Source organism: Cherax quadricarinatus, chromosome 6 (assembly GCF_038502225.1).
Source record: "Cherax quadricarinatus isolate ZL_2023a chromosome 6, ASM3850222v1, whole genome shotgun sequence".
In the NCBI taxonomy this organism is placed as follows: domain Eukaryota; kingdom Metazoa; phylum Arthropoda; class Malacostraca; order Decapoda; family Parastacidae; genus Cherax; species Cherax quadricarinatus.
In genome coordinates this window covers 276,883-304,316 of record NC_091297.1, presented here as the reverse complement: position 1 = coordinate 304,316, position 27,434 = coordinate 276,883, and the positions used below count along the sequence as shown (strand labels likewise).

At 43.8% G+C, this 27,434-nt stretch overlaps 1 protein-coding gene across 1 annotated transcript in view; it reads right to left on the bottom strand.

Moving 5' to 3' along the window:
- LOC138852297 (CUB and sushi domain-containing protein 3-like) overlaps positions 1-27,434 on the bottom strand; it is a 75,127-nt gene that overhangs the window by 13,180 nt on the left and 34,513 nt on the right. The window contains exons 11-19 of the mRNA XM_070082074.1: positions 19,450-19,988; positions 15,823-16,023; positions 14,216-14,413; positions 12,296-12,538; positions 9,356-9,509; positions 8,355-8,613; positions 8,109-8,235; positions 4,839-4,998; positions 136-189 (exon numbers count right to left, since the gene is read on the bottom strand). Of these exons, the coding sequence (XP_069938175.1) occupies positions 136-189; positions 4,839-4,998; positions 8,109-8,235; positions 8,355-8,613; positions 9,356-9,509; positions 12,296-12,538; positions 14,216-14,413; positions 15,823-16,023; positions 19,450-19,988 (1,935 nt within the window). The remainder of the gene's footprint in view (positions 1-135; positions 190-4,838; positions 4,999-8,108; positions 8,236-8,354; positions 8,614-9,355; positions 9,510-12,295; positions 12,539-14,215; positions 14,414-15,822; positions 16,024-19,449; positions 19,989-27,434) is intronic.

The following is a 27,434-nucleotide window of genomic DNA, read 5'->3' as shown; positions in this document are numbered from 1 at the left end:
ACACCACACCATCTGGACAACACTACACCATATGGACAACACCACACCATCTGGACAACACCACACCATCTGGACAACACCACACCAGCATAATCATTCCTATACAACTCTAGACTTACTGAAACGAAGCCTTACCAACACAGTGTTAGTTTTCGACACTTCATGTTAAATTTCCTGTGTTTGTAGTTTCTGTGTGAGGAGAAGAGAGGAAGTTAAACACAGACTAAATGAACCGTGTGTCTGCTCTGCTCAGTGTGAATATTTTGAACAATGGAGAAACTATTTGGAGAGAAAAATGAAAGGCGAGAAACACGGGTATATTTCAGTCTCAGTCAGAGACCCTCTTCAGAAGATAACTAAGATGTATTTATTTGTGAAATGTTTAGCAGATAATATGAATCTAAAATATCCATCATGATATACTGAAACTGAAGTAAATATTTAGTATTATTATTTACTGAGAAGCTCTCGTTCGTGGCTGTTAAAAAAACTCTGGAAATTTTATATTATAGCAATACGGCAAAAGGACCCAAATGGAAATAAGTCACTATTTGACTTTTTTGGGTTATCCCAGTTTCTTTATATATATACTGCTATGTATGATAATCTATGTAAATGTATTTATGTATACCTGAATAAACTTACATAATTTTTTAAAGACATTCGTCTTATTAGGCATAGGTGCATTGAAATATATATATATATATATATATATATATATATATATATATATATATATATATATATATATATATATATATATATATATATATATATATATATATATATATATATATATATATATCAGTGCACCACATAGAAACAAGCACAGAGAAAGATCGCAGTTAACAGGAGTCGACCCACTATAGGGAGACTGACAAAGCCCCCAGAGTGACACTCTTATCAACTCAGCCACAAATATCACAACCTGGGTAGCCTGGCTCACAAGCCATGTTTCTTCCCCAGTCCGGGCACACCAGTGAGCCTCAAGTATTGATTCAAACTATTTCATTCTCTTCCTATATGTTCTTTGCTTAATATTTATCGACATCCCTTGTTTCCTTGTCTAATGACGGTCACCTTCCTTTGCCTTTCTCTAATCTTCCTTCAGAATCACACCAGGTGAAGACAGGTATGATGTGCGTGCACCTCGTGTTCCATACTTGTTTCACACCGGTGACGTCACCACCGGATATACATTACTATTGTCTTCTAAAAATTCCAGTAAAAAATAATGTTATTGACATAGTGGATCTTAAAAAAAAAAAGTATATTATTAGCTTGTTTATTTGAAAAATTATCATATATTAATGTAAGGGATCATGAGGTATATAATATTTTAAGATTAATTTTTATTGTGGTTATATCATTAAGTGGAAGTTATATTTTACTGGGAAAAAGAGTAATTAAACTTTAATAAGGCATAGAAACGTGTGTGTGTGTGTGTGTGTGTGTGTGTGTGTGTGTGTGTGTGTGTGTGTGTGTGTGTGTGTGTACTCGCCTAATTGTACTCACCTAATTGTGGTTGCAGGGGTCGATACTCAGCTCCTGGCCCCGCCTCTTCACTGATCGCTACTGGATCCTCTCTCTCTCTGCTTCCTTGAGCTTTGTCATACCTCTTCTTAAAACTATGTATGGTTCCTGCCTCCACTACTTCACTTGCTAGGCTATTCCACTTGCTGACAACTCTATGACTGAAGAAATACTTCCTAACGTCCCTGTGACTCGTCTGAGTCTTCAGCTTCCAGTTGTGACCCCATGTCCCTGTGTCCCCTCTCTGGAACATCCTATCTCTGTCCACCTTGTCTATTCCCCGCAGTATCTTGTATGTCGTTATCATGTCTCCCCTGACCCTTCTGTCCTCCAGTGTCGTCAGTCCGATTTCCCTTAACCTTTTCTCGTACGACATTCCCTTGAGCTCTGGGACTAGCCTTGTTGCAAACCTTTGTACTTTCTCTAACTTCTTGACGTGCTTGACCAGGTGTGGGTTCCAGACTGGTGCTGCATACTCCAGTATGGGCCTAACATACACAGTGTACAGTGTCTTGAACGATTCCTTATTAAGGTATCGAAACGCTATTCTCAGGTTTGCCAGGCGCCCGTATGCTGCAGCGGTTATTTGGTTGATGTGTGCCTCCGGTGATGTGCTCGGTGTTATGGTCACCCCAAGGTCTTTCTCCCTGAGTGAGGTCTGTAGTCTTTGTCCACCTAGCCTATACTCTGTCTGCGGTCTTCTTTGCCCCTCCCCAATCTTCATGACTTTGCATTTAGCTGGATTGAATTCGAGAAGCCAGTTACTGGACCACATGTCCAGCCTGTCCAGGTCTCTTTGCAGTCCTGCCTCATCCTCGTCCGATTTAATTCTTCTCATCAACTTCACGTCATCTGCGAACAGGGACACTTCAGAGTCTATTCCTTGCATCATGTCGTTCACATATATCAAAAATAGCACCGGTCCTAGAACTGACCCCTGTGGGACCCCGCTCGTAACAGGCGCCCACTGTGATACCTCTTCACTCGTTGCTGCCTCCCTGTCAGGTATTCCCTTATCCATTGCAGTGCCCTCCCTTTTACATGCGCCTGATCCTCCAGCTTCTGCTCTAATCTCTTGTGGGGAACTGTGTCAAAGGCCTTCCTGCACTCTAGGAAAACGCAATCTACCCACCCCTCTCTCTCGTGTCTTACTTCTGTTACCTTGTCATAAAACTCCAGGAGGTTTGTGATACAAGATTTGCCTTCCATGAACCCATGCTGGTTTTCATTTATAATCTTGTTCCTTTCCAGGTGTTCGACCACTCTCCTCCTGATAATCTTCTCCATGACTTTGCACACAATACATGTCAGAGACACAGGTCTGTAGTTTAGTGCCTCGTTTCTGTTTCATTTCTTAAATATGGGGACTACATTAGCTGTCTTCCATTTCTCAGGTAGTTGCCCAGTTTCAAGGGATGTGTTGAAGATTGTGGTTAGAGGCACGCACAGCATCTCTGCTCCTTCTCTAAGGACCCATGGGGAGTTGTCCGGTCCCATCGCCTTTGAGGTGTCAAGGTCACTTAAGAGCTTCTTCACCTCCTCCTCAGTTGTTCGTATGTCATCCAACACTTGTTGGTATATTCCCTCTTGATGTTCCCTTCTGTGCTGTCTTCCCACAGCCCTTCCTGTCTCTACTGTAAAAACTTCCTTAAATCTCCTGTTCAGCTCCTCACATACCTCCTGATAATTTCTTGTGAGTTCTCCACCTTCTGTCCTTAATCTGATCACCTGGTCTTTGACTGTTGTCTTCCTCCTGATGTGGCTATACAACAGTTTCGGGTCAGTCTTGATTCTCGATGCTATGTCATTTTCATACTGTCGCTGGGCCTCCCTCCTTACCTGTGCATACTCATTCCTGGCTCTGCGACTGATCTCCATATTTTCGTGTGTTCTCTGCCTTCTGTACTTTTTCCATTCTCTATTGCATTTTGTTTTTGCCTCCTTACACCGTCGGGTAAACCAGGGGCTCGTTCTGGTCTTCCCGTTGTTACTGTTGCCCTTGGGAATAAACCTTTCCACTGCCTCCTTGCATTTTGTTGTTACATATTCCATCATTTCATTTACTGGCTTTCCTGCCAGTTCTCTGTCCCACTGGACCTCCCGCAGGAAGTTCTTCAACCCTATGTAGTCCCCTCTTTTATAGCCAGGCTTTTCCCATTCAACTCCTGTTATTCTCTCCATTTGCAGCTCTACTATGTATTCAAAGCACAGAACCACGTGGTCGCTAGCTCCTAGGGGACTCTCATACTTGATGTTCTCAATGTCTGAGCTGCCCAGGGTGAACACAAGGTCCAATCTTGCTGGTTCATCCTCTCCTCTCACTCTGGTAGTGTCCATAACATTTTGGTGCATGAGGTTTTCCAGCACCACGTCCAACATCCTGGCTCTCCATGTTTCGGGACTCCCATGTGGCTCCAGGTTTTCCCAGTCAATCTCCCTGTGGTTGAAATCCCCCATAACCAGCAACTTTGCTCTGCTAGAGTGAGCTCTTCTTGCCACCTCAGCAAGTGTGTCCACCATTACTCTGTTGCTCTCTTCATGTGTGTGTGTGTGTGTGTGTGTGTGTGTGTGTGTGTGTACTCATCTATATGTACTTATCTATATGTAGTTGCAGGGGTCGATTCATAGCTCCTGACCCCGCCTCTTCACTGGTCGATACTAATTCACTCTCTCCCTGCTCCATGATATTTGTCATACCTCTTCTTAAAGCTATTTACGGAACTTGCTTCCACTACTTCACTCTCCAGATTATTCCAGTTCCTGACAACTCTAAGACTAAAGAAATACTTTCTAACATCCCTGTGACTCATCTGGGTTTTCAGCTTCCAATTGTGTCCCCTTGTTTCTGTATCCCATCTCTGAAACATTCGATCCTTGTGTGTGTGTGTGTGTGTATGTCTTGTTGGTATACAGTAAAGACATGTCGATGAATAAGACACATGTGTAACACTGAGGTATAGTGAGTGGCGAAACGTCTCGTCTGGGTAGCAGGCTTCATCAATTGAATCCAGTAGAAATTGAAAGGTAATTTGTGTTGATCAATCTCTCAGCCTTTCCATCTCTTCTACTATCTTCGGTACTGTAATACACCGGGTCACCTCACGGCCAAGACCCGGGCCGGGACTACCCTGGCGAATCAAACTAGAACTGTCACTGTAATAATCTCTGTACTCGACTGATTGAAGGTCCCTGCGCAGGCGATATGCTTCGGCATGTGTCTTATTCTCTCAGGTATTTACTCTGAGAGTTTACTTTACTCTCTATTACAGGTATTCAAGTGGTTTTGATTGAAGGTACAGACTTACGCGTGTGAGTGCGAGACATTCCAGCGTGGGGTGCCATAGCGCCTCATCCAGAGGCACTCCAGGTAGAGCTCAGTACCAGGATACACCAGCAGACGACCGTCGTTGGTCTGGGCGATGGGTCCATTCTTGTGGCGGAAGAGAATGGTGGGAGGGCGATCCACTGAACCGTAGTAAGTCCCGCCATACCGGCGAATCAAGAAGAAGACCGACACACACACACACACACACACACACACACACACACACACACACACACACACCACATCAATACCGGGAAAATACATTAGGTATATTTAACAAAAAATCAAAGGGAATTAATTAAAAGATCTTAAACTCGCTATAATTTGACCTGAACTTCAAATATGCTTTTGTTTAATTATTAAATGTTATTATAAAACCGTGATTAGTAGACTAATGTTCAAACAAAGGTAGCAGGGCAGGCCCTTGTTAGATAATGTTCAAACAAAGGTAGCAGGGCAGGCCCTTGTTAGATAATGTTCAAACAAAGGTAGCAGGGCAGGCCCTTGTTAGATAATATTTGAGTCAAGTGTCTGAGGAGTAGTGTTATTGGTAACATTATGTTTGATAGGGAAAATATTATATCTCCTGACGTGGGTCTGGAGATATTATAATAATAATAATAATAATAATAATAATAATAATAATAATAATAATAATAATAATAATAATAATAATAATAATAATAACAGAGTAGGGGAGTTAGTAGATGGGGAGATTGAGGTTTTGGGTAGATGGTGGGAATATTTTGAGGAACTTTTAAATGTCGATGAAGAAAGGGAGGCAGTAATTTCATGCACTGGCCAGGGAGGTATAACATCTTTTAGGAGTGAAGGAGAACAGGATGTGGGTGTGGGGGAGGTGCGTGAGGCATTACGTAGAATGAAAGGGGGTAAAGCAGCTGGAACTGACGGGATCTTGACAGAAATGTTAAAAGCAGTGTGTTGGAGTGGTTGGTACTTTTGTTTAATAAATGTATGAAAGAGGGGAATGTACCTAGGGATTGGCGGAGATCATGTATAGTCCCTTTATATAAAGGTAGGGAAGTTTTTATTGCATTTATGGATTTAGAAAAGGCATATACTAGAGTGGATAGGGGTTGCTCCCCTATCCACTCTAGCGTGGCAGATGTTGCAAGTATATGGAATAGGTGGTAAGTTACTAAATGCTGTAAAGAGTTTTTATGAGGATAGTGAGGCTCAGGTTAGGGTATGTAGAAGAGAGGGAGAATACTTCCCGGTAAAAGTAGGTCTTAGACAGGGATGTGTAATGTCACCATGGTTGTTTAATATATTTATAGATGGGGTTGTAAAAGAAGTAAATACTAGGGTGTTCGGGAGAGGGGTGGGATTACATTATGGTGAATCAAATACAAACTGGGAGTTGACACAGTTACTTTTTGCTGATGATACTGTGCTTATGGGAGATTCTAAAGAAAAATTGCAAAGGTTAGTGGATGAGTTTGAGAATGTGTGTAAAGGTAGAAAGTTGAAAGTGAACATAGAAAAGAGTAAGGTGATGAGAGTATCAAATGATTTAGATAAAGAAAAATTGGATATCAAATTGGGGAGGAGGAGTATGGAAGAAGTGAATGTTTTCAGATATTTGGGAGTTGACGTGTCAGTGGATGGATTTATGAAGGATGAGGTTGATCTTAGAATTGATGCAGGAAAAAAGGTGAGTGGTGCGTTGAGGTATATGTGGAGGCAAAAAATGTTATCTTTGGAGGCAAAGAAGGGAATGTATGAAAGTATAGTAGTACCAACACTCTTATATGGGTGTGAAGCTTGGGTTGTAAATGTTGCAGCGAGGAGGCGGTTGGAGGCAGTGGAGATGTCCTGTCTAAGGGCAATTTGTGGTGTAAATATTATGCAGAAAATTCGGAGTGTGGAAATTAGGAGACGGTGTGGAGTTAATAAAAGCATTAGTCAGAGGGCTGAAGAGGGTTTGTTGAGGTGGTTTGGTCATTTAGGGAGAATGGATCAAAGTAGAATGACATGGAGAGCGTATAAATCTGTAGGGGAAGGAAGGCGGGGTAGGGGTCGTCCTCGAAAAGGTTGGAGGGAGGGGGTTACCTGGAGATTATTCCGGGGATCAACGCCCCCGCGGACCGGTCCATGACCAGGCCTCCCGGTGGATCAGGGCCTGATCAACCAGGCTGTTACTGCTGGCCGCATGCAGTCCAACGTACGAGCCACAGCCCGGCTGATCCGGCACTGATTTTAGGTATCTGTCCAGCTCTCTCTTGAAGGCAGCCAGGGGCTTATTGGCAATTCCCCTAAGGCTTGATGAGAGGCTGTTGAACAGTCTTGGGCCCCGGACACTTATGGTGTTTTCCCTTAGTGTACCAATGGCGCCCCTACTTTTAATTGGGGGCATTTTGCATCGCCTGCCCAGTCTTTTACTTTCGTAGGGAGTGATTTCTGTGTGCAGATTTGGGACCATTCCTTCCAAGATTTTCCAAGTGTAGATTATGATATATCTCTCCCTCTTGCGTTCCAACGAGTACAAGTCAAGTGCTTCCAAGCGTTCCCAGTAGTTAAGGTGCTTGACAGAACTTATACGTGCAGTAAAGGATCTCTGTACACTCTCTAGATCTGCGATTTCACCTGCTTTGAATGGAGATGTTAATGTACAGCAGTATTCCAGCCTAGAGAGAACAACTGATTTGAAAAGGATCATCATTGGCTTGGGGTAAAGGAGGTTTTGTGGGTGAGGGGCTTAGAGTTCCAGCAAGCGTGCGTGAGCGTGTTAGATAGGAGTGAATGGAGACGAATGGTATTTGGGACCTGACGAGCTGTTGGAGTGTGAGCAGGGTAATATTTAGTGATGGGATTCAGGGAAACCGGTTATTTCATATAGCCGGACTTGAGTCCTAGAAATGGGAAGTACAATGTTGCCTGCACTCTAAAGGACGGGTTCGGGATATTGGCAGTTTGGGGAGATATATTGTGCATTTTTTTATACATATATGCTTCTAAACTGTTGTGTTCTGAGCACCTCTGCAAAAACAGTGATTGTGTGTGAGTGAGGTGAAAGTGTTGAATGATGATGAAAGTATTTTCTTTTTGGGTATTTTCTTTCTTTTTGGGTCACTCTGCCTCGGTGGGAGACGGCCGACTTGTTAAAAAAAAAAAAAAAAAAAAAAAAATAATAATAATAATAATAATAATAATAATAATAATAATAATAATGATAATGATAATAATACATGAATCATAAGGTATCGTATAGTGCCGGGGAAAAACGTACAGGCAAAGTCATGTTCTCTGTTGAGAGCAAAACAGAGAGGAGCGGCGCTGCTCCAGTAGCCATTAAGACAGCGACGGTGGGAAGCTCCAGCCATAGCGTATTTGCCTATGTCTATACAACGAGATACCTGCCAGGACACAAACCAATGTCAGTATATTGACGAGAGTATCAACGTCAAAGTCCTCACGTATCATACAGAACAAGAACATGGAAAAACAGTAGGGGTGAGTTTTGCGTGATACTCACCAGCTCAGTGCCTGGTGGGAATTCCATCATGTCTGTTACTTCCCTGTCGTTGTGAAAGGTGACAAGATTATCTTGGTTGTTCCTCCATATGCAGGAATTGTTACCTATTGGAAGATCCTCACTGACATCGTCGTTAGAGCAAGGTGAGGGTACTCGCTGCCCCACCCACGACCCCTCCTTACAAAGGATCATCCAGGTGGTCTTCTCTCCGATGGTGTTGGTGATGCAGTTAAAAGTCACTTCTGTACCATCTGGAAACCTAAGTGGCAGCCATGATTAGTTACTCACCAGCATGCACGCACGCACTTATGCATGCATTCAAGTACGCATGTGCCCTCAAATGTACACACACACACACACACACACACACACACACACACACACACAAAAGGCCTAACCTAACTTAACCGGACCAAGATAAAACACATAGCTCTGCTGTGTTCTTGTTTTTTGTTGGATTGCGTGGTCCCGTGGGCTAGAGCGTCATGGGGATTTTCGCTCACCATGAAGCGGGCCAAAACGAAATGGGTTCGAATCCTCGGCTAGTCGCAGTGTTGTTATTGATATATATATATATATATATATATATATATATATATATATATATATATATATATATATATATATATATATATATATATATATATATATATAAACACTAATTTCAAGCCAAAGGAGATTCGAACCTGCGAACCTTGAAACAAGGTACGCAATACTCGGCTCATCGTACCACACTGGTCCAATACTTTGGTGTCCAGCTAACCCCAGATGTTACTCCAAAGCAGCCAGCATTCTGTTCTGCGATTTCTAAACATTGCAAAAATCTCTCGTTGGTTGCTGCATGCAGGGAGTGAGAAGAAAAGCTCAAAGCCACCTTCCTAAATGCTGGCTGCTTTGGACCAAACGTGTAGCGTTAGCTGGATGCTATAAGGTTGGACCAGTGTGGTACGGTGAGTATGTGTTATAGATATCGCAGTTTGTAACATTATACTATACTGTACCTGTGCTCATTTCTGTGAAGAGGTTGTCCGTTCTTGTATATGATGGTGCCACGAACATGGGCTGGGGGACTGCAGGAGTTGTGAAGACTGGCGACCATGTCGATGCTTGTGATATCACCACCTGAAGTCAGGTCGCTCTTTCCAAATGAAAACACTGCCGGGATAAGCATGAATGTCATACCTGGAGTATACCATCATAGAACAATTACATTTCTAATAGCATTACAGTGTTATGAAGGACTGATAGTTATGTTGTCTTGACGTTAAAGGAATCAGTGCTGAATAACTTCCAAAGCCGAAACAACAGGCTGAACATCTCTAACACATGACGAGGATTGCCGACAGAAACGTGGCCAGTAAGGCCACAGAAGGACAAACTTGTATTACATTATCGTAAGTGGTTTTTAAACACACAATTACATTATGTCGTAAATTAGAATTCTATTTGTGCATATATTTGTCTCATATATTCATGTTCCGCACACTAGTGTTGGCTGCACCAACCTCCACCAGTGTTTCCTTTCTTGCTGCTGTGAGGTGTTGCTGACTTTATGTCTACTGACGTAACATATACAATAAAATCTTGTGGTTATGCAGTGTTTCTATGACTCGCTACACGTCGTGATGATTACATCAGATGAAGGAGAGAGGTGTTAATCTGGTCTAAAACGGATATTACTAATGTGTTTCGCATATAAATGTGTCCTTCTACTATCACTTAAAAAAGTAATTACCTCTACATAATTCTTTTTCTTCTTTGTGCGAAGTGCTGTAACCGTGTGTCATTGAGTGGAGGTGAAGTGGAGGTTCGATCCTTCGTTTGCTAAACGGGAGACATACACAGTGACATACCAGAAGACAAGGCCGTAGTCAAACTTGATTTTAGAAATGCCTTTAATATGGTGAGGAGAGATGCTGTCTTGCCAGCTGTTCGGGATCGGTTCCCCAGTCTTTTTCCCTTCATTTCAGCTGGCTACAGCAAACCCTCAATTCTTTTGTTCGGAGAATATGAAATTCTCTCATCAGAGGGTGTTCAGCAGGGTGACCCACTCGTTCCACTTCTCTTCTGCTTGGCATTAAGAGAACTAGCTTCCAGCTTATGCAGCGAGCTCAGCATCTGGTACCTGGATGATGGCACTCTGGCAGGTACTGAAGAGTCCCTGTTAGAGGACCTACAACTGGTGAAAACACAGGGAGAAGACTTGGGACTCATCCTCAATCTTTCCAAGTGTGAAATCATCACAGCGAACCAGGAAATAATCAATGCTGTGTTAAGAATCCTCCCAGAAGTCTCTACTACCACTTCGTCCAACAGTACCCTCTTGGGAGCACCGCTGGGTCACCAGGCCATCGACACTGTCCTCAGGAACAAATTGAATGACCTAATGAGAATGGAGGAGAGAATAAGCGATCTTGATGTCCACGATGCTCTGTATCTCCTCACAAGGTGTCTTACTATGCCAAGACTCACTTACTTCCTGAGGTGTGCACCCTCTTTTGACAACCCAACACTCGACGAATATGATGCACACCTAAGATCAACCTTTAAGAAGGCAGTGAACCTGTCACTAGAGGATCAGCAATGGGATCAGGCAATCCTCCCAGTGGGACTGGGAGGTATAAGGTAAGCAGGTAAAGCAACGCATGTTGCTTTACCTGCTTTTCTGTCTTCGTGTTTGGCTTCCAGTGCATTAGTCAAGAAGGTTGTTCCCGAACGCTTGAGAGACGTGGTAGGAGCTCAAGACCCCAGGTATACTGAAGCAGCGATTCGGTGTGACACCCTTACAGACTCCTCCAGTAGACCAGCTCCTCCCAAAGAGCACAAACAGTCCCACTGGGACAAACCGATCATGGAAAAAATTGCCAACACAATGCTCAACAACGCTTCAGGAAAGGGCAAAGCTCATCTCCTGGTAGTGAAGGCACCACACTCAGGAGATTTCCTGTTAGCTGTTCCTAATTCCTCCCTGGGCACCCGTCTCGACCCACAGGCCATTCGGATTGGTGTTGCTCTTCGCCTAGCCGCCCCATCCTCACCGAACATAGGTATATTTGCGGCAGGGCGACAGCTGATCAATTCGGACTTCATGGTCTCGTGTGTCACACAGTAGAAGGGAAATATGCCAGACATGAGGAGGTCAATGACATCATAAAGAGAAGCCTCGCCACAGCCCGTTACCCAGCTCAACGGGAACCCCAAGTGCAGAAGTCTGACGGAAGTCAAAAGCGTCCTGATGGAGCCACTATGCTACCCTGGAAGGATGGAAAGCAGATTGTCTGGGACTACACCTGTGCTGCCACATTGGCAGATACCTACTTGCCATACTCCGTAGTGGAAGGGGGGTGGAGCTGCCAGCCACAGGGAGACCCAGAAGATCCGCAAATATTAAGACCTTCCCCCTTGCTATAACTTCATCCCAATAGGGTCGGAGACCCTTAGAGCATAGAGCAAGTGTGCTCTAAAGTTCCTCAAAGAGCTGGGTGAAAAGCTCATCATAGAAACCATGGACCACAGGGCGACAAGCTTCCTCTTTCAGAGACTCAGTGTTGTGATCCAGAGAGGAAATGCCTGCAGCATTCTGGGCACGCGGCCCACCGCAGGGGAGCTGGACGAAGTATTCGAGATGTAGCTCTGAGTTGTTATCTATGTTGTTTTACTTTCTATTTTATTTTTATGAATGTTTTGTCAATGTATTTTGTCTTTAAATAAAATATTCATTAAATATAGGGAGTGGCAGGAGAAAATTCTCAAACAGCTTCAGGGAGAACCTTGAGTTTTCCCTGAAGCAAGTTTATTCTTTTCTCTGAGGATGAGGGTCCTTATCTGACTGTACTTAACTTCTCACATCTACTATAGTACCTCTCTTGCTATTACTATTGTCACTGATATTCTACCGTTAGTATTATCTTATCATGTTGTCATGCAAACAGGTTACTCACGTGTGAGAGTGTGTCTGTGTTGAGATGGTAAGTTATGGGCGGCGTGTGTAGCCTGGGCTGGGGTGACACATGTGGGTGGGTCAGGTTGCAGGTGTCCTAGCACACACCTCACCTCAGCTACGTTGACCAACCAACCTTCCTCACATGTGTACTCTACTGTGCTTCCGTGCTCTACGCTGCTTCCCCCTTTCCTTTGTCCACCCGTGTATGTCCCATGCTCCACTTCGGGAAGAGTGCATGAATCTGAGGACATGAAGAACAATTAAAGTGTGGTAAAATATAGTGGGAGAGAAACTCGGGGCAGAGAACTGGCTCGGTAGACTAGGACATGTTGAGAAGCTGGAAAAATACGTGGTGTAAGATCACCTGGGAATGAGAAGACACGACGGGATATACAATGGATTTGGGAGAGATGGCTAGTATAACGAGGGAGAGGAGGCACTAGACTGACTTTACTGTGTTAGTTTATTTGTCAAAGAAAAAATCTGCAGCAGTATAACTAACAAGTATTAGGATATAACTCACCTTGATGGCACTGCAACAGCAGAACTAGTCAGCAAGAGGATTTGGTGGTGTTAAATACAATAGTAGCAGTGAAGGTTTTTGTTGGTACAACGTTCCAAACACGTAAGTACACTTTTTCAAGTACATAACTAATATGATATGCAGCAACTTAAATAGTCCCTCAGGGTGTTAAACTCAGGTGCAGGTACCAGGTGTCTCAGGTTTAAGCGAGGTACTGCATGTGATCAATGGGTCCACCTGAGGTTTCCTGTTCTATAACGTCAGCTACAGGGATTGCAAATGTTAACACCCCATTTTGTCTGGTGGTGTTTGTAAGTTTCATTTTAGATCATTTTAGGCATTTCCGCTTAACTTTATCGGTCTCATGGAAGAGTAAATTGGTCTTGTCCCATTCCATTAGGTGTGAGTGGGAGTCATGGTGTTGTACACATGTATTACTGGTGCTATACATGCTACAGACGCATTTCTGCTCGTGTAGGGGAATAAGCAAACTTTTACTTGCCTTCCCGATGTTAATTCGATCACATTACCCAAGCAAATCCTGCATGATATAGTGGCCCTCGTTAAGTTACGTACTTCCTCAGTGGTAAACACTTATTTTGTGTGTAATAGGGTATGCTGTGTTGGTTGTAGTTCCTCTTAATAATATGTACCTCCTTATGGTGTGGCCATAACCATGTGATCGTTAACTACCAATGAAAATCAGACATGATACACCACAAACTCAGAAGCTAGGAAGCCAGGGACCACACTGATATGATTCTTAAGAAAAAGCACTCGTGACTGAAATGTTGTGACAGTAAAGGTCTTCACTGCTGCTATTGTCTTGTTCACCACCTGTCTCACCACCTGTCTCACCACCTGTCTCACCACCTGTCTCACCACCTGTCTCACCGCTGTATAACCAAGATAGTTTAGCGTTTACTTTTGATAATAATAATAATAATAATAATAATAATAATAATAATAATAATAATAATAATAATAATAATAATAATAATAATAATTAATAATTATAATAATAATTCACCACCTGCCGGTGGTTACCGGTAATGGTTATAATCGTTCTACATACCAACTGAACTAGTACATAAAAGGACTGAGTGATGATACTGCCCTGGCATCATAAATTTATGTTAAGTGCAGAAATAGAACGCATCACGAGGTATTTTATTAGGAAGGAAGAACCAGCAAGTAGTTAGAGGGACTTATATTATTGTTGTTGTTTGGAAAGTTCGGTATGTTGGCCGCTGCCCGACCAACAGAGAAGAATTAGCAGTTACGAGGACAGAGGTCATAATGCCAGCAGTGTCCAGCATGTAGGAAGAGGGATTTATAGCACGAGAGCTGTCACACCAGGAGCAAGAAAGTGGTATAGTAGGGATGTAAGCTCACCTGGCTGGCACTGTGGGCTGGAGCCGGTGACAGTCCATTCACCGTACCAACAGCGCAGTGTATCAGACCCCAACACAGTGTAACCAGGGTGGCACAGAAATTTCACCACCTCTGCGTGCCCAATAGTGGCTCGTTCTGGTACCTCAGCGCCATTGAATGTATACTGACCATGAGGAGCTTCCGGCACTGAGCACGGCACTGGGATAGCAGTAGCATACGATGGGCAGCATGCAGTGATCCACAACACCGGGACAGACGGGTTTAACACACACGGAAGGAAAAAAAACAGATCAGAAACACGTAAATACGTGTATAAACTAGTGATAGCCACACTTCTCTGACTTACGTGTAACGATCCAAGACTCTTATGAATTTAGAGCTTAAAATCATAGCTATAATAATAATAATAATAATAATAATAATAATAATAATAATAATAATCTGCCTTACGTATTATAAGTGCTTACTGTATCCTTGCGTTCTTTTTATGTTGATTAAATTTCATTAATGCATCAGCGGGCAATATTTAATATAAATCTTTGATTTATTATCTGCTCAATCCATTAAATACCAGTCTAAGACTAGAAATAACAAGTAAACTCTGTCATTTTAGAGGCTACGTGAATGACTTTCAGTAGAAGAGGTTAAGTCGTGAAGGGAAGAACAATGTTCGTACTGGAGACAGATCGGAGAAGTTTGGTAGTCAGAAGTGGAAAGTTAGAAAGAATATAAAGGCAGAATACAGTGACTGGAGAAGTGAATAAATAACCTCCACAAAGGAGAAACTTATAACGACTTTTCGGTCCGATTTGGACCATTATCTGGTCCAAGTCGGACCGAAACGTCGTCATAAGTGTGTTTCTATGTGTGGAAAGTTTGGTGGCGAGGAGAGTGAATGCTGAGGTGTGAGAGTTGTGGTACTCACGTGAGATACACTCTGGCTTTATGGTACACACGTGAGATACACTCTGGCTTTATGGTACACACGTGAGATACACTCTGGCTTTACGGTACTCACGTGAGATACACTCTGGCTTTATGGTACACACGTGAGATACACTCTGGCTTTATGGTACACACGTGAGATACACTCTGGCTTTATGGTACACACGTGAGATACACTCTGGCTTTATGGTACACACGTGAGATACACTCTGGCTTTACGGTACTCACGTGAGATACACTCTGGCTTTATGGTACACACGTGAGATACACTCTGGCTTTATGGTACACACGTGAGATACACTCTGGCTTTATGGTACACACGTGAGATACACTCTGGCTTTATGGTACACACGTGATATACACTCTGGCTTTATGGTACACACGTGAGATACACTCTGGCTTTATGGTACACAAGTGAGATACACTCTGGCTTTATGGTACACACGTGAGATACACTCTGGCTTTTTGGTACACACGTGAGATACACTCTGGCTTTATGGTGCACACGTGAGATACACTCTGGCTTTATGGTACACACGTGAGATACACTCTGGCTTTATGGTACACACGTGAGATACACTCTGGCTTTATGGTACACACGTGAGATACACTCTGGCTTTATGGTACACACGTGAGATACACTCTGGCTTTACGGTACTCACGTGAGATACACTCTGGCTTCAAGGGTTTCCACCTGCCACGCGAGCACTTGGCCGTCTTGTTACCAATATTAAGGCCGTGGCCGTGAAGACAAGACACCCTCACTCTGGCTCCCGCTGAGTAGGTATAGTTGGCGTCCCGGCCTGGTCGAAGTAACATCACCTTCAGGTAGGGTTCCCCGCCCAGCTCCTCGCAGCGCGGGGCTGCCGGCGACAGTGTACGTCACCCTCTGCTCTGGTAAAATTTATGGAGCTACACAAATAAAAATGAAAATATGTACGAATATTTATGCTACCGAGCTCTCTCTCTCTCCAGACACACACACAGTACGACCATAGAAGTAAACAGGTGAAATTAAGAAGCACTATTAGCGTGTGGGAAAGGTATGGTAGAGAGCAGAAGACAGTAGAGACAAAAGCTAGAAACGAATATAAGAACATAAGAACGAAGGAACACTGCAGCAGGCATACTGGCCCATGCGAGGCAGGTCCAAGTCTCCTACCGGCTTAATCCAATGCACCCAACCTAGTAAGGTTGACTTAGGGGAGGAATATGGAAGAGGAGAGAGAGAGAAATTACTACCTAGACACATCAGATTAAAGAGGCAACGGAAAATTTGTAAGACTGGAGAGGAAAAAGACGTTTCGCTACTGTGGCGAAACGTTTCTTTTAATAAATGTCGTGAAGTGTCTTGTTCTTGCACATCTTGTAGGTGTCACTATATTATTTATTTTAAGAAGGGAGAGCGTCAGTGAGGAGCCATAAGGAAGTTTGTGAAGGTGTAGATCATTGTTTCAAGTAGGTACTCACTGAAGGAGTAGGTGAGTACAGGAGAGTAGGTGAGTACCTGAGAGTAGGAGGGTGCAGGAGAGTAGGTGAGTACAGGAGAGTAGGTGAGTACCGGAGAGTAGGAGAGTACCAGAGAGTAGGAGAGTACCGGAGAGTAGGAGAGTACCAGAGAGTAGGAGAGTACTGGAGAATAGGAGAGTACCGGAGAGTAGGAGAGTACCGGAGAGTAGGAGAGTACTGGAGAGTAGGAGAGTACCGGAGAGTAGGAGAGTACCGGAGAATAGGAGAGTACCGGAGAGTAGGAGAGTACCGGAGAGTAGGAGAGTACCAGAGAGTAGGAGAGTACTGGAGAATAGGAGAGTACCGGAGAGTAGGAGAGTACCGGAGAATAGGAGAGTACCGGAGAATAGGAGAGTAGGAGAGTACCGGAGAGTAGGAGAGTACTGGAGAGTAGGAGAGTACCGGAGAGTAGGAGAGTACCGGAGAATAGGAGAGTACCGGAGAGTAGGAGAGTACCGGAGAGTAGGAGAGTACCAGAGAGTAGGAGAGTACTGGAGAATAGGAGAGTACCGGAGAGTAGGAGAGTACCGGAGAATAGGAGAGTACCGGAGAATAGGAGAGTAGGAGAGTACCGGAGAGTAGGAGAGTACTGGAGAGTAGGAGAGTACCGGAGAGTAGGAGAGTACCGGAGAGTAGGAGAGTACCGGAGAGTAGGAGAGTACCGGAGAGTAGGAGAGTACTGGAGAGTAGGAGAGTACCGGAGAGTAGGAGAGTACCGGAGAGTAGGAGAGTACCGGAGAGTAGGAGAGTACCGGAGAGTAGGAGAGTACCGGAGAGTAGGAGAGTACCTGAGAGTACGAGAGTACGGGAGAGAAGGAGAGTACCGGAGAGTAGGAGAGGACCGGAGAGTAGGAGAGTACCGGAGAGTAGGAGAGTACCAGAGAGTAGGAGAGTACCGGAGAGTAGGAGAGTACCGGAGAGTAGGAGAGTACAGGAGAGTAGGGGAGTACCGGAGAGTAGGAGAGTACCGGAGAGTAGGAGAGTAGGAGAGTACCAGAGAGTAGGAGAGTACCGGAGAGTAGGAGAGTACCGGAGAGTAGGAGAGTACAGGAGAGTAGGAGAGTACCGGAGAGTAGGAGAGTACAGGAGAGTAGGGGAGTACCGGAGAGTAGGAGAGTACCGGAGAGTAGGAGAGTAGGAGAGTACCAGGGAGTAGAAGAGTACCGGAGAGTAAGAGAAAAAGGATGAAACAAGCATAAGGTGAACATCATCACAACAGGGACGAAGTCAAGGAACTTCTTAGTGACTTGAATATGTCGAGAACAACAGAAACAATGTTTCTCCAGAGTTGCTGACAAGACGAGCAGAGGCAGTGCGAACAAGTAACAAATATCTCACAGGTGTTGGAGACAGAGAAGCTTCTATTTTCAGAAGGGCAGATGTCGTCCCCATATTTATACATAAATGGCATGCGTGATGAAATAGTCTTAAGTATCCGTGTCTTAAAATGATATAAAACTAATGAGAAAAATACGAGAGAAAATAAGGAAAGGGTTTAATGAAACCTACAGAGTCTGTAGAACTGGTCGGAAAGGAGACGATTGAACTTCACCCCAGAAAGCACAAAGTTGTGAAAACTGGGGAAAGAGAAAGAAGAGAGGATACAGACTGGGGGAAGAGGCTACACACATCAGACAAGTACAAGACCTAAGGGAAAACATAATACAAAGTAGCTCGTAGGAGGAAGACAGCCGAATGATCGTAGGAGTGTTTGTACTTCTACTAAACATAAGAGCATCAATATAATGCAGAAACAACATGGAATCCTCACTTGAACCAACTTATCCATTTCATATAGTGTCGTGAAAGTAAGAACAATAGGACTCATGTAGCCAGGAACTTAGTGTGACAGTTCACGAGTCATCGAGAGGAGAGTATAGAAGTTAAGCTTAGACTTCAGTAAATAAAACTACACACACACACACACACACACAGACATCATATACGTACAAACCCACAAAAATACAATAATACTATTAACAAGTTACAGTCAGTTTAATACACAAACTGACCCAAATTTCAAGCTGTGTTATTCTAAGTGAAGGTCAGGTGATTTTCCTTCTATTAATTTTTCATTACATTATTCTCTTGTCAACAAGATTGTTGCATAAATTTTTACGTTACATCTGGATTGTGTTAACAATACAGTGATTAATAAAGTACTTCAGACTGGCTTATAAACATCGTAAAACATAGATTGTGTATTCTCACAATATCAGAATTACTCTCTGAAGCTGTCAACCATCTCGATGGACTTTGTGACCTGATTACTTAAACTAGGCATTACTTTGTGGAATGTATTACGGCAAGTGGTCATCAACCAGGCTGCCTTAACATTCAACTTCTTTTGAACAGTTTTATCGCAAACCAGAGTTGGAAACTGCTTCCTCCAGTGTCGAGGAAGACCGTGGTCTCTATATCAGTGTTGCAGTGTACAACTGTTTTTACAATGTTTGGATTACATAATTCAGTTTAAACATAGGTCAGTAGTGTATAAATCATACAATAACAAGTCATCTTTTATTGTTGTTTTTTTATTGTGATAATTTGAACAACACATAATAAAAAATTAATTACACGCAACTTATTACAGGCCAAGACGAGTAATGATTACAAGTAACAAGGGATGCGGAGAACATGCGAGTAGCGAGTGCTGCCTTGATTACACTGACACGTGAGAACATTACAAACAACAAAATTGTTTTAAAGAGTTACCTTCCTCACCTCTCAAACATCAATCTGTTTTTTCTCTCGTATTCTACCATGTCACAACATCCTACCTTTTTTACCCCTTTTCGATTTATTTCTTCTTTTGTGAACTTCGCCTTTATTTTCTCTTCTCACATTTCTCAAAACTCTTGACAAGAGCGCACTTTCTCCCATGTGTGCCCCAGAACTGCTCTCTTGGCTGTCTAATATGTTCTCACTGACCCACTCATTGCCTTTCTTACTAAAATTAGCCCGTGTCTGAAAACGTTTTCTGCTCTTTATGTGTATTTGGCTGGGAAAAGTTGATCCGTTTACCAAACTGTATTGTGCACTTAATGGCGATCGCGTTGTTGGTAATTTAAGAGTATCGTCACGGTATTTGATTGCGTACTGGTCACTTTGGACTCCAGACGCCGCGACTCTAGTCCACAGTCTCAATGACCCTCTTAAATACGCCAGGTGAGGCACCCTGGCACCACCTTCAGATACTGGCAGTGCTGAGGCCCTCTTCTTCCCTTCCTGTGTGGCACCGAGGTACTCCAGGTAGTCGGAGATGTTGACTGACCTCTTCTTGAGCCACTGTACCCGAGGGTGAAGCTCTGGCGAGCACCTGGTGGAGAACATTAAAAATGGTTGTACATTGTTATGTGATACTTATGGTGGCTGCTGTACTCTCCACCCACGAGTTCGGTGGATATACTACTCACTATGATCGCTAACACGTATCTCATCACATCACCTATGTAATGTGGTATATTGCACAATAACCGTACTGTACTGTACAAATGAAAATCCTGTTACACATATGTTCGAAGCTGTGCCTCACACTATGCAAGTGATCTATACAAGCTGTATCTAGCTCTATACAAGCTGTGCTTAGCTTTATACAACTGTGTTTAGCCCTATACAAGCTGTACCTAGCTCTATACAAGTTGTACCTAGCTTTATACAAGCTGCAACTATCCTTATACAAGCTATACCTAGTCATATACAAGCAGTACCTACAGTAGTGTGCAAATTAATTGAGACAGGAGTAAATTTTGTAATTATCTCATAATACATTTTAGATTGCTACCGACTTCTGGCAACCATCCAGCTATAGTGTTACCCTGCAACTCTTGTCAGTGCTACAACAGCTGTTGTTCTGTAAAGCAAACGTGCTCCAAGAGTAAATGTGGTTTCGGCAAATTCTCCCTTTCAATTCATGATTACTGCTGAAATTCATGATGGATGTTACACCTAGGAAGCGTGAAAGTATTGTAGCTCTTAGAAAATATGCTGATTTGAGTATCAGACAGATCGCAGAAAATTTGAGCCTAGCAAAGTTATCTGTTGGTCGGATTCTGAAGACAGTTGATGACACAGGTGACTGTGAAGGGCTGCGTCAAGGAAGATATAGAAGAAAACGAAGGATCCCAAGAAAACCAGCAAAGATCTACAGAAAGATTTGGCTTCAGCTGGTGTAAATGTTGATTCTTCAACTGTTTGACGATGGCTCTTTGAAACTGGCAGAATTGTAAAAAAGCCAGTAAAGAAACAATTAAACAATTACTGACAGCTGCTATGAAGAAAAAACAGCTGAGGTGGGCACTCGATCATAAGGGATGGACGACAGATGAATGGAGAAAAGTGATATTTTCAGATGAAACGCATTTTGAAGTACATGGGTACAGGTCAGTGGTAGTAAGACGGAGCAAAGACGAACTTCTTTGGAATGAACACATTCAACAAGCACTAAAACAACCACCTGAGATGTTTTGGGGTAGTTTTATTGCTAAAGTGACAAATACAAGGTAATCCTGGCAACACATTCCCTTCCCATTGTAGACAGAGACTTTTCTGATGGAGAAGGCATTTTCCAGCAGGATCTTGTTCCATACCACACTTCCAGAAAAATGCTGACATACTTCGGAGAGAGGTAAGCGTTCTAAACTAGCCTGGAAACTCTCCTGGCCTCAATTCAATTGAGAATCAATGAGTAATAACGAAACGCAGGATCGTGAAACAGGACTGTTCAACAGTGGAGAAGCAAATTGCTGTTGTTATTAGGACCTGGTACCACGACGAAGAACTTGTCAAAGTGTGTTCAACAATGGTAAATCATATAACAGTGTGTAGCAATGCTTATAACAGCAAAGGGGAGATATTTTTCTTGTTAAATTAATTATCTGTCATATCACTGCCGTGTATTTTTCAAATAAACATAAGATTTCCTGACAAATGTCTAATTTCATCACAGTCCCAGTTAATACGCACAGTATTGTAGTTCTATATAAGCTATACCTAGCCTTATACAGGCTACACCTAGCCTTATACAGGCTATACCTAGCCTTATACAGGCTACACCTAGCCTTATACAGGCTACACCTAGCCTTATACAGGCTACACCTAGCCTTATACAGGCTACACCTAGCCTTATACAGGCTACACCTAGCCTTATACAGGCTACACCTAGCCTTATACAGGCTACACCTAGCCTTATACAGGCTACACCTAGCCTTATACAGGCTATACCTAGCCTTATACAGGCTACACCTAGCCTTATACAGGCTACACCTAGCCTTATACAGGCTACACCTAGCCTTATACAGGCTACACCTAGCCTTATACGGGCTACACCTAGCCTTATACAGGCTACACCTAGCCTTATACAGGATATACCTAGCCTTATACAGGCTACATCTAGCCTTATACAGGCTGCACCTAGCCTTATACAGGCTACACCTAGGAGTATACAGGCTATACCTAGCCTTATACAGGCTATACCTAGCCTTATACAGGCTACACCTAGCCTTATACAGGCTATACCTAGCCTTATACAGGCTATACCTAGCCTTATACAGGCTATACCTAGCCTTATACAGGCTACACCTAGCCTTATACAGGCTATACCTAGCCTTATACAGGCTACACCTAGCCTTATACAGGCTATACCTAGCCTTATACAGGCTATACCTAGCCTTATACAGGCTACACCTAGCCTTATACAGGCTACACCTAGTCTTATACAGGCTATACCTAGCCTTATACAGGCTACACCTAGCCTTATACAAGCTATACCTAGCCTTATACAAGCTATACCTAGCCTTATACAGGCTACACCTAGCCTTATACAAGCTATACCTAGCCTTATACAGGCTACACCTAGCCTTATACAAGCTATACCTAGCCTTATACAGGCTACACCTAGCCTTATACAGGCTATACCTAGCCTTATACAGGCTACACCTAGCCTTATACAGGCTACTCCTAGCCTTATACAGGCTACACCTAGCCTTATACAGGCTACACCTAGCCTTATACAGGCTATACCTAGCCTTATACAGACTACACCTAGCCTTATACAGGCTACACCTAGCCTTATACAGGCTACACCTAGCCTTATACAGGCTATACCTAGCCTTATACAGGCTACACCTAGCCTTATACAGGCTATACCTAGCCTTATACAGGCTACACCTAGCCTTATACAGGCTATACCTAGCCTTATACAGGCTACACCTAGCCTTATACAGGCTACACCTAGCCTTATACAGGCTACACCTAGCCTTATACAGGCTACACTTAGCCTGATACAGGCTATACCTAGCCTTATACAGGCTACACCTAGCCTTATACAGGCTACACCTAGCCTTATACAGGCTACACCTAGCCTTATACAGGCTATACCTAGCCTTATACAGGCTACACCTAGCCTTATACAGGCTATACCTAGCCTTATACAGGCTACACCTAGCCTTATACAGGCTATACCTAGCCTTATACAGGCTACACCTAGCCTTATACAGGCTATACCTAGCCTCATACAGGCTACACCTAGCCTTATACAGGCTATACCTAGCCTTATATAGGCTACACCTAGCCTTATACAGGCTACACCTAGCCTTATACAGGCTACACCTAGCCTTATACAGGTTACACCTAGCCTTATACAGGCTACACCTAGCCTTATACAGGCTATAGCTAGCCTTATACAGGCTACACCTAGCCTTATACAGGCTACAATTAGCCTTATACAGGCTACACCTAGCCTTATACAAGCTACACCTAGCCTTATACAGGCTATACCTAGCCTTATACAGGCTACACCAACCCTTATACAGGCTATACCTAGCCTTATACAGGCTACACCTAGCCTTATACAGGCTACACCTAGCCTTATACAGGCTACACCTAGCCTTATACAGGCTACACCTAGCCTTATACAGGTTATACCTAGCCTTATACAGGCTATACCTAGCCTTATACAGGCTACACCTTGCCTTATACAGGCTACACCTAGCCTTATACAGGCTACACCTAGCCTTATACAGGCTACACCTAGCCTTATACAGGATATACCTAGCCTTATACAGGCTACACCTAGCCTTATACACGCTGCACCTAGCCTTATACAGGCTACACCTAGCCTTATACAGGCTATACCTAGCCTTATACAGGCTATACCTAGCCTTATACAGGCTATACCTAGCCTTATACAGGCTACACCTAGCCTTATACAGGCTACACCTAGCCTTATACAGGCTATACCTAGCTTTATACAGGCTACACCTAGCCTTATACAGGCTATACCTAGCCTTATACAGGCTATACCTAGCCTTATACAGGCTACACCTAGCCTTATACAGGCTACACCTAGCCTTATACAGGCTATACCTAGCCTTATACAGGCTATACCTAGCCTTATACAGGCTACACCTAGCCTTATACAGGCTACACCTAGCCTTATACAGGCTATACCTAGCCTTATACAGGCTACACCTAGCCTTATGCAGGCTATACCTAGCCTTATACAGGCTACACCTAGCCTTATACAGGCTATACCTAGCCTTATACAGGCTACACCTAGCCTTATACAGGCTACACCTAGCCTTATACAGGATATACCTAGCCTTATACAGGCTACACCTAGCCTTATACAGGCTGCACCTAGCCTTATACAGGCTACACCTAGCCTTATACAGGCTACACCTAGCCTTACACAGGCTATAACTAGCCTTATACAGGCTATATCCCTATACAAACTGCCTTATACAAGGCTATATACTGTACCTACCCTTATGTACCTAGCCCTATACAAACTGCTATACCTAGCCCTATACAAGCTGTACCTAGCCCTATACAAGCTGTACCTAGCTATATCTAGCCTTATACAGCCCTATACACGCTGTACCTAGCCCTATACCTTATACAAGCTGTACCTAGCCTTATACACGCTGTACCTAGCCCTATACAAACTGTACCTACCCCTCTACAAGCTGTACCTAGCCCTATACAAGCTGTACCTAGCCATATACAAACTGTACCTAGCCCTATACAAGCTGTACCTAGCCCTACACAAGCTGTACCTAACCCTATACACACTGTACCTAGCCCTATACAAACTGTATCTAGCCATATACGCACTGTACCTACCCCTGTACAAGCTGTACCTAGCCCTATACACGCTGTACCTAGCCCTATACAAACTGTACCTAGCCCTATACAAACTGTGCCTAGCCCTATACAAGCTGTACCTAGCCCTATACAAGCTGTACCTAGCCCTATACAAGCTGTACCTAGCCCTATACAAGCTGTACCTAGCCCTATACACGCTGTACCTAGCCCTATATAAGCTGTACCTAGCTCTATACAAGCTGTACCTAGCCCTATACAAGCTGTACCTAGCCCTATACAAGCTGTACCTAGCCCTATACAAGCTGTACCTAGCCCTATACAAGCTGTACCTAGCCCTATACAAGCTGTACCTAGCCCTATACAAGCTGTACCTAGCCCTATACAAGCTGTACCTAGCCCTATACAAACTGTACCTAGCCCTATACAAGCTGTACCTAGCCCTATACAAGCTGTACCTAGCCCTATACAAGCTGTACCTAGCCCTATACACGCTGTACCTAGCCCTATACAAACTGTACCTAGCCCTATACAAACTGTACCTAGCCCTATACAAGCTGTACCTAGCCCTATACAAGCTGTACCTAGCCCTATACAAGCTGTACCTAGCCCTATACAAGCTGTACCTAGCCCTATACAAGCTGTACCTAGCCCTATACAAGCTGTACCTAGCCCTGTACAAGCTGTACCTAGCCCTATGCAGCTGTACCTAGCCCTATACAAGCTGTACCTAGCCCTATACAAGCTGTACCTAGCCCTATACAAGCTGTACCTAGCCCTATACAAGCTGTACCTAGCCCTATACAAGCTGTACCTAGCCCTATACAAGCTGTACCTAGCCCTATACAATCTGTACCTAGCCCTATACAAGCTGTACCTACCCCTGTACAAGCTGTACCTAGCCCTATACACTCTGTACCTAGCCCTATACAATCTGTACCTAGCCCTATACAAACTGTACCTAGCCCTATACAAGCTGTACCTAGCCCTATACAAGCTGTACCTAGCCCTATACAAGCTGTACCTAGCCCTATACAAGCTGTACCTAGCCCTATACAAGCTGTACCTAGCCCTATACAAGCTGTACCTAGCAAGCTGTACCTAGCCCTCTACAAGCTGTACCTAGCCCTATACAAGCTGTACCTAGCCCTATACAAGCTGTACCTAGCTCTATACAAACTGTACCTAGCCCTATACAAGCTGTACCTAGCCCTATACTAGATGTACTTAGCTCTATACAAGCTGTACCTAGCACTATACAAGCTGTACCTAGCCCTATACAAGCTGTACCTAGCCCTATACAAGCTGTACCTAGCCCTATACAAGCTGTACCTAGCCCTATACAAGCTGTACCTAGCCCTATACAAGCTGTACCTAGCCCTATACAAGCTGTACCTAGCCCTATACAAGCTGTACCTAGCCCTATACAAGCTGTACCTAGCCCTATACAAGCTGTACCTAGCCAGTTAGGTATCTATACAAGCTGTACCTAGCCCTATACAAGCTGTACCTAGCCCTATACAAGCTGTACCTAGCCCTATACAAGCTGTACCTAGCCCTATACAAGCTTTGTACCTAGCCCTATACAAGCTGTTCCTACCTATACAAGCTGTACCTAGCCCTATACAAGCTGTACCTAGCCCTATACAAGCTGTACAATACAAGCTGTACAGCATACAAGCTGTATTATACAAGCTGTAGATACAAGCTGTATAGTACCTAGGTCTTTAGCCCTATTGTACAGCCCTATACAAGCTGTACCTAGCCCTATACAAGCTGTACCTAGCCCTATACAAACTGTACCTAGCCCTATACAAGCTGTACCTAGCCCTATACAAGCTGTACCTAGCCCTATGTTTCGCCTACACAGTAGGCCTCTTCAGTCGAGTACCGATGTAATCAATCCATCACCCTTGATTTGAGGTTGTCAGTCCCTCAGCCTGGAGAAGAGTTCTGTTCCATAGTCTGAAACACTGTGAAGATCAAGTGACAGTGTGGAGACTTATATACTGTCGGAAGGTTATTATTATTATTAAAGATTAGCCGGTATTCTCCCGGCCCGGGCCTTTTCCAAGTGGTGGCCCGGCCTTGGCTCCCTCTTTAGGGAGTGTCTGAGACCTAAGTCTCCCATGGGAGGAGGCACAAGTACCTCCTCATCTTTGGGACCAACTGTCCCCAGGCCTAGCCATAAGCTAGGCCTCTCTAGTCTGCCATCCCCTCCCCAAGGGGGCAAATTCGAATGATAGTCTTATGAGCTAAAGGCTCGGGCTCAGGCACCTACCCTACCCTAGAAGGGTTAGGCATGGTATCGATCGTCGGAAGTTGACAGTATATAAGGGCGAGGGACTGCCAACCTCAAATCAGGGGTGATAGACTGATTACATCCTCTTCACATCTCTACTGCTCCTGTCTACTTCCTGTACTCGACTGAAGAAGCCTACTGTGTAGGCGAAACGTTTCGGAATAAAGATGACTAACTGTTGCCCATGTGTCTTACCTACCAACCTGTCGGTATTGTGTACCATTTTGATGTTCAGGTGGGACATTCTTCGGTATTAGTGGAAAATGACAGTTGGAGAGAGGAAGTTTAGCCAGACGTTCCGCCCGTGGATAGGCTTATTCTGGTAATGGAACTACCGACAAAATGTTACGTAAATGGACG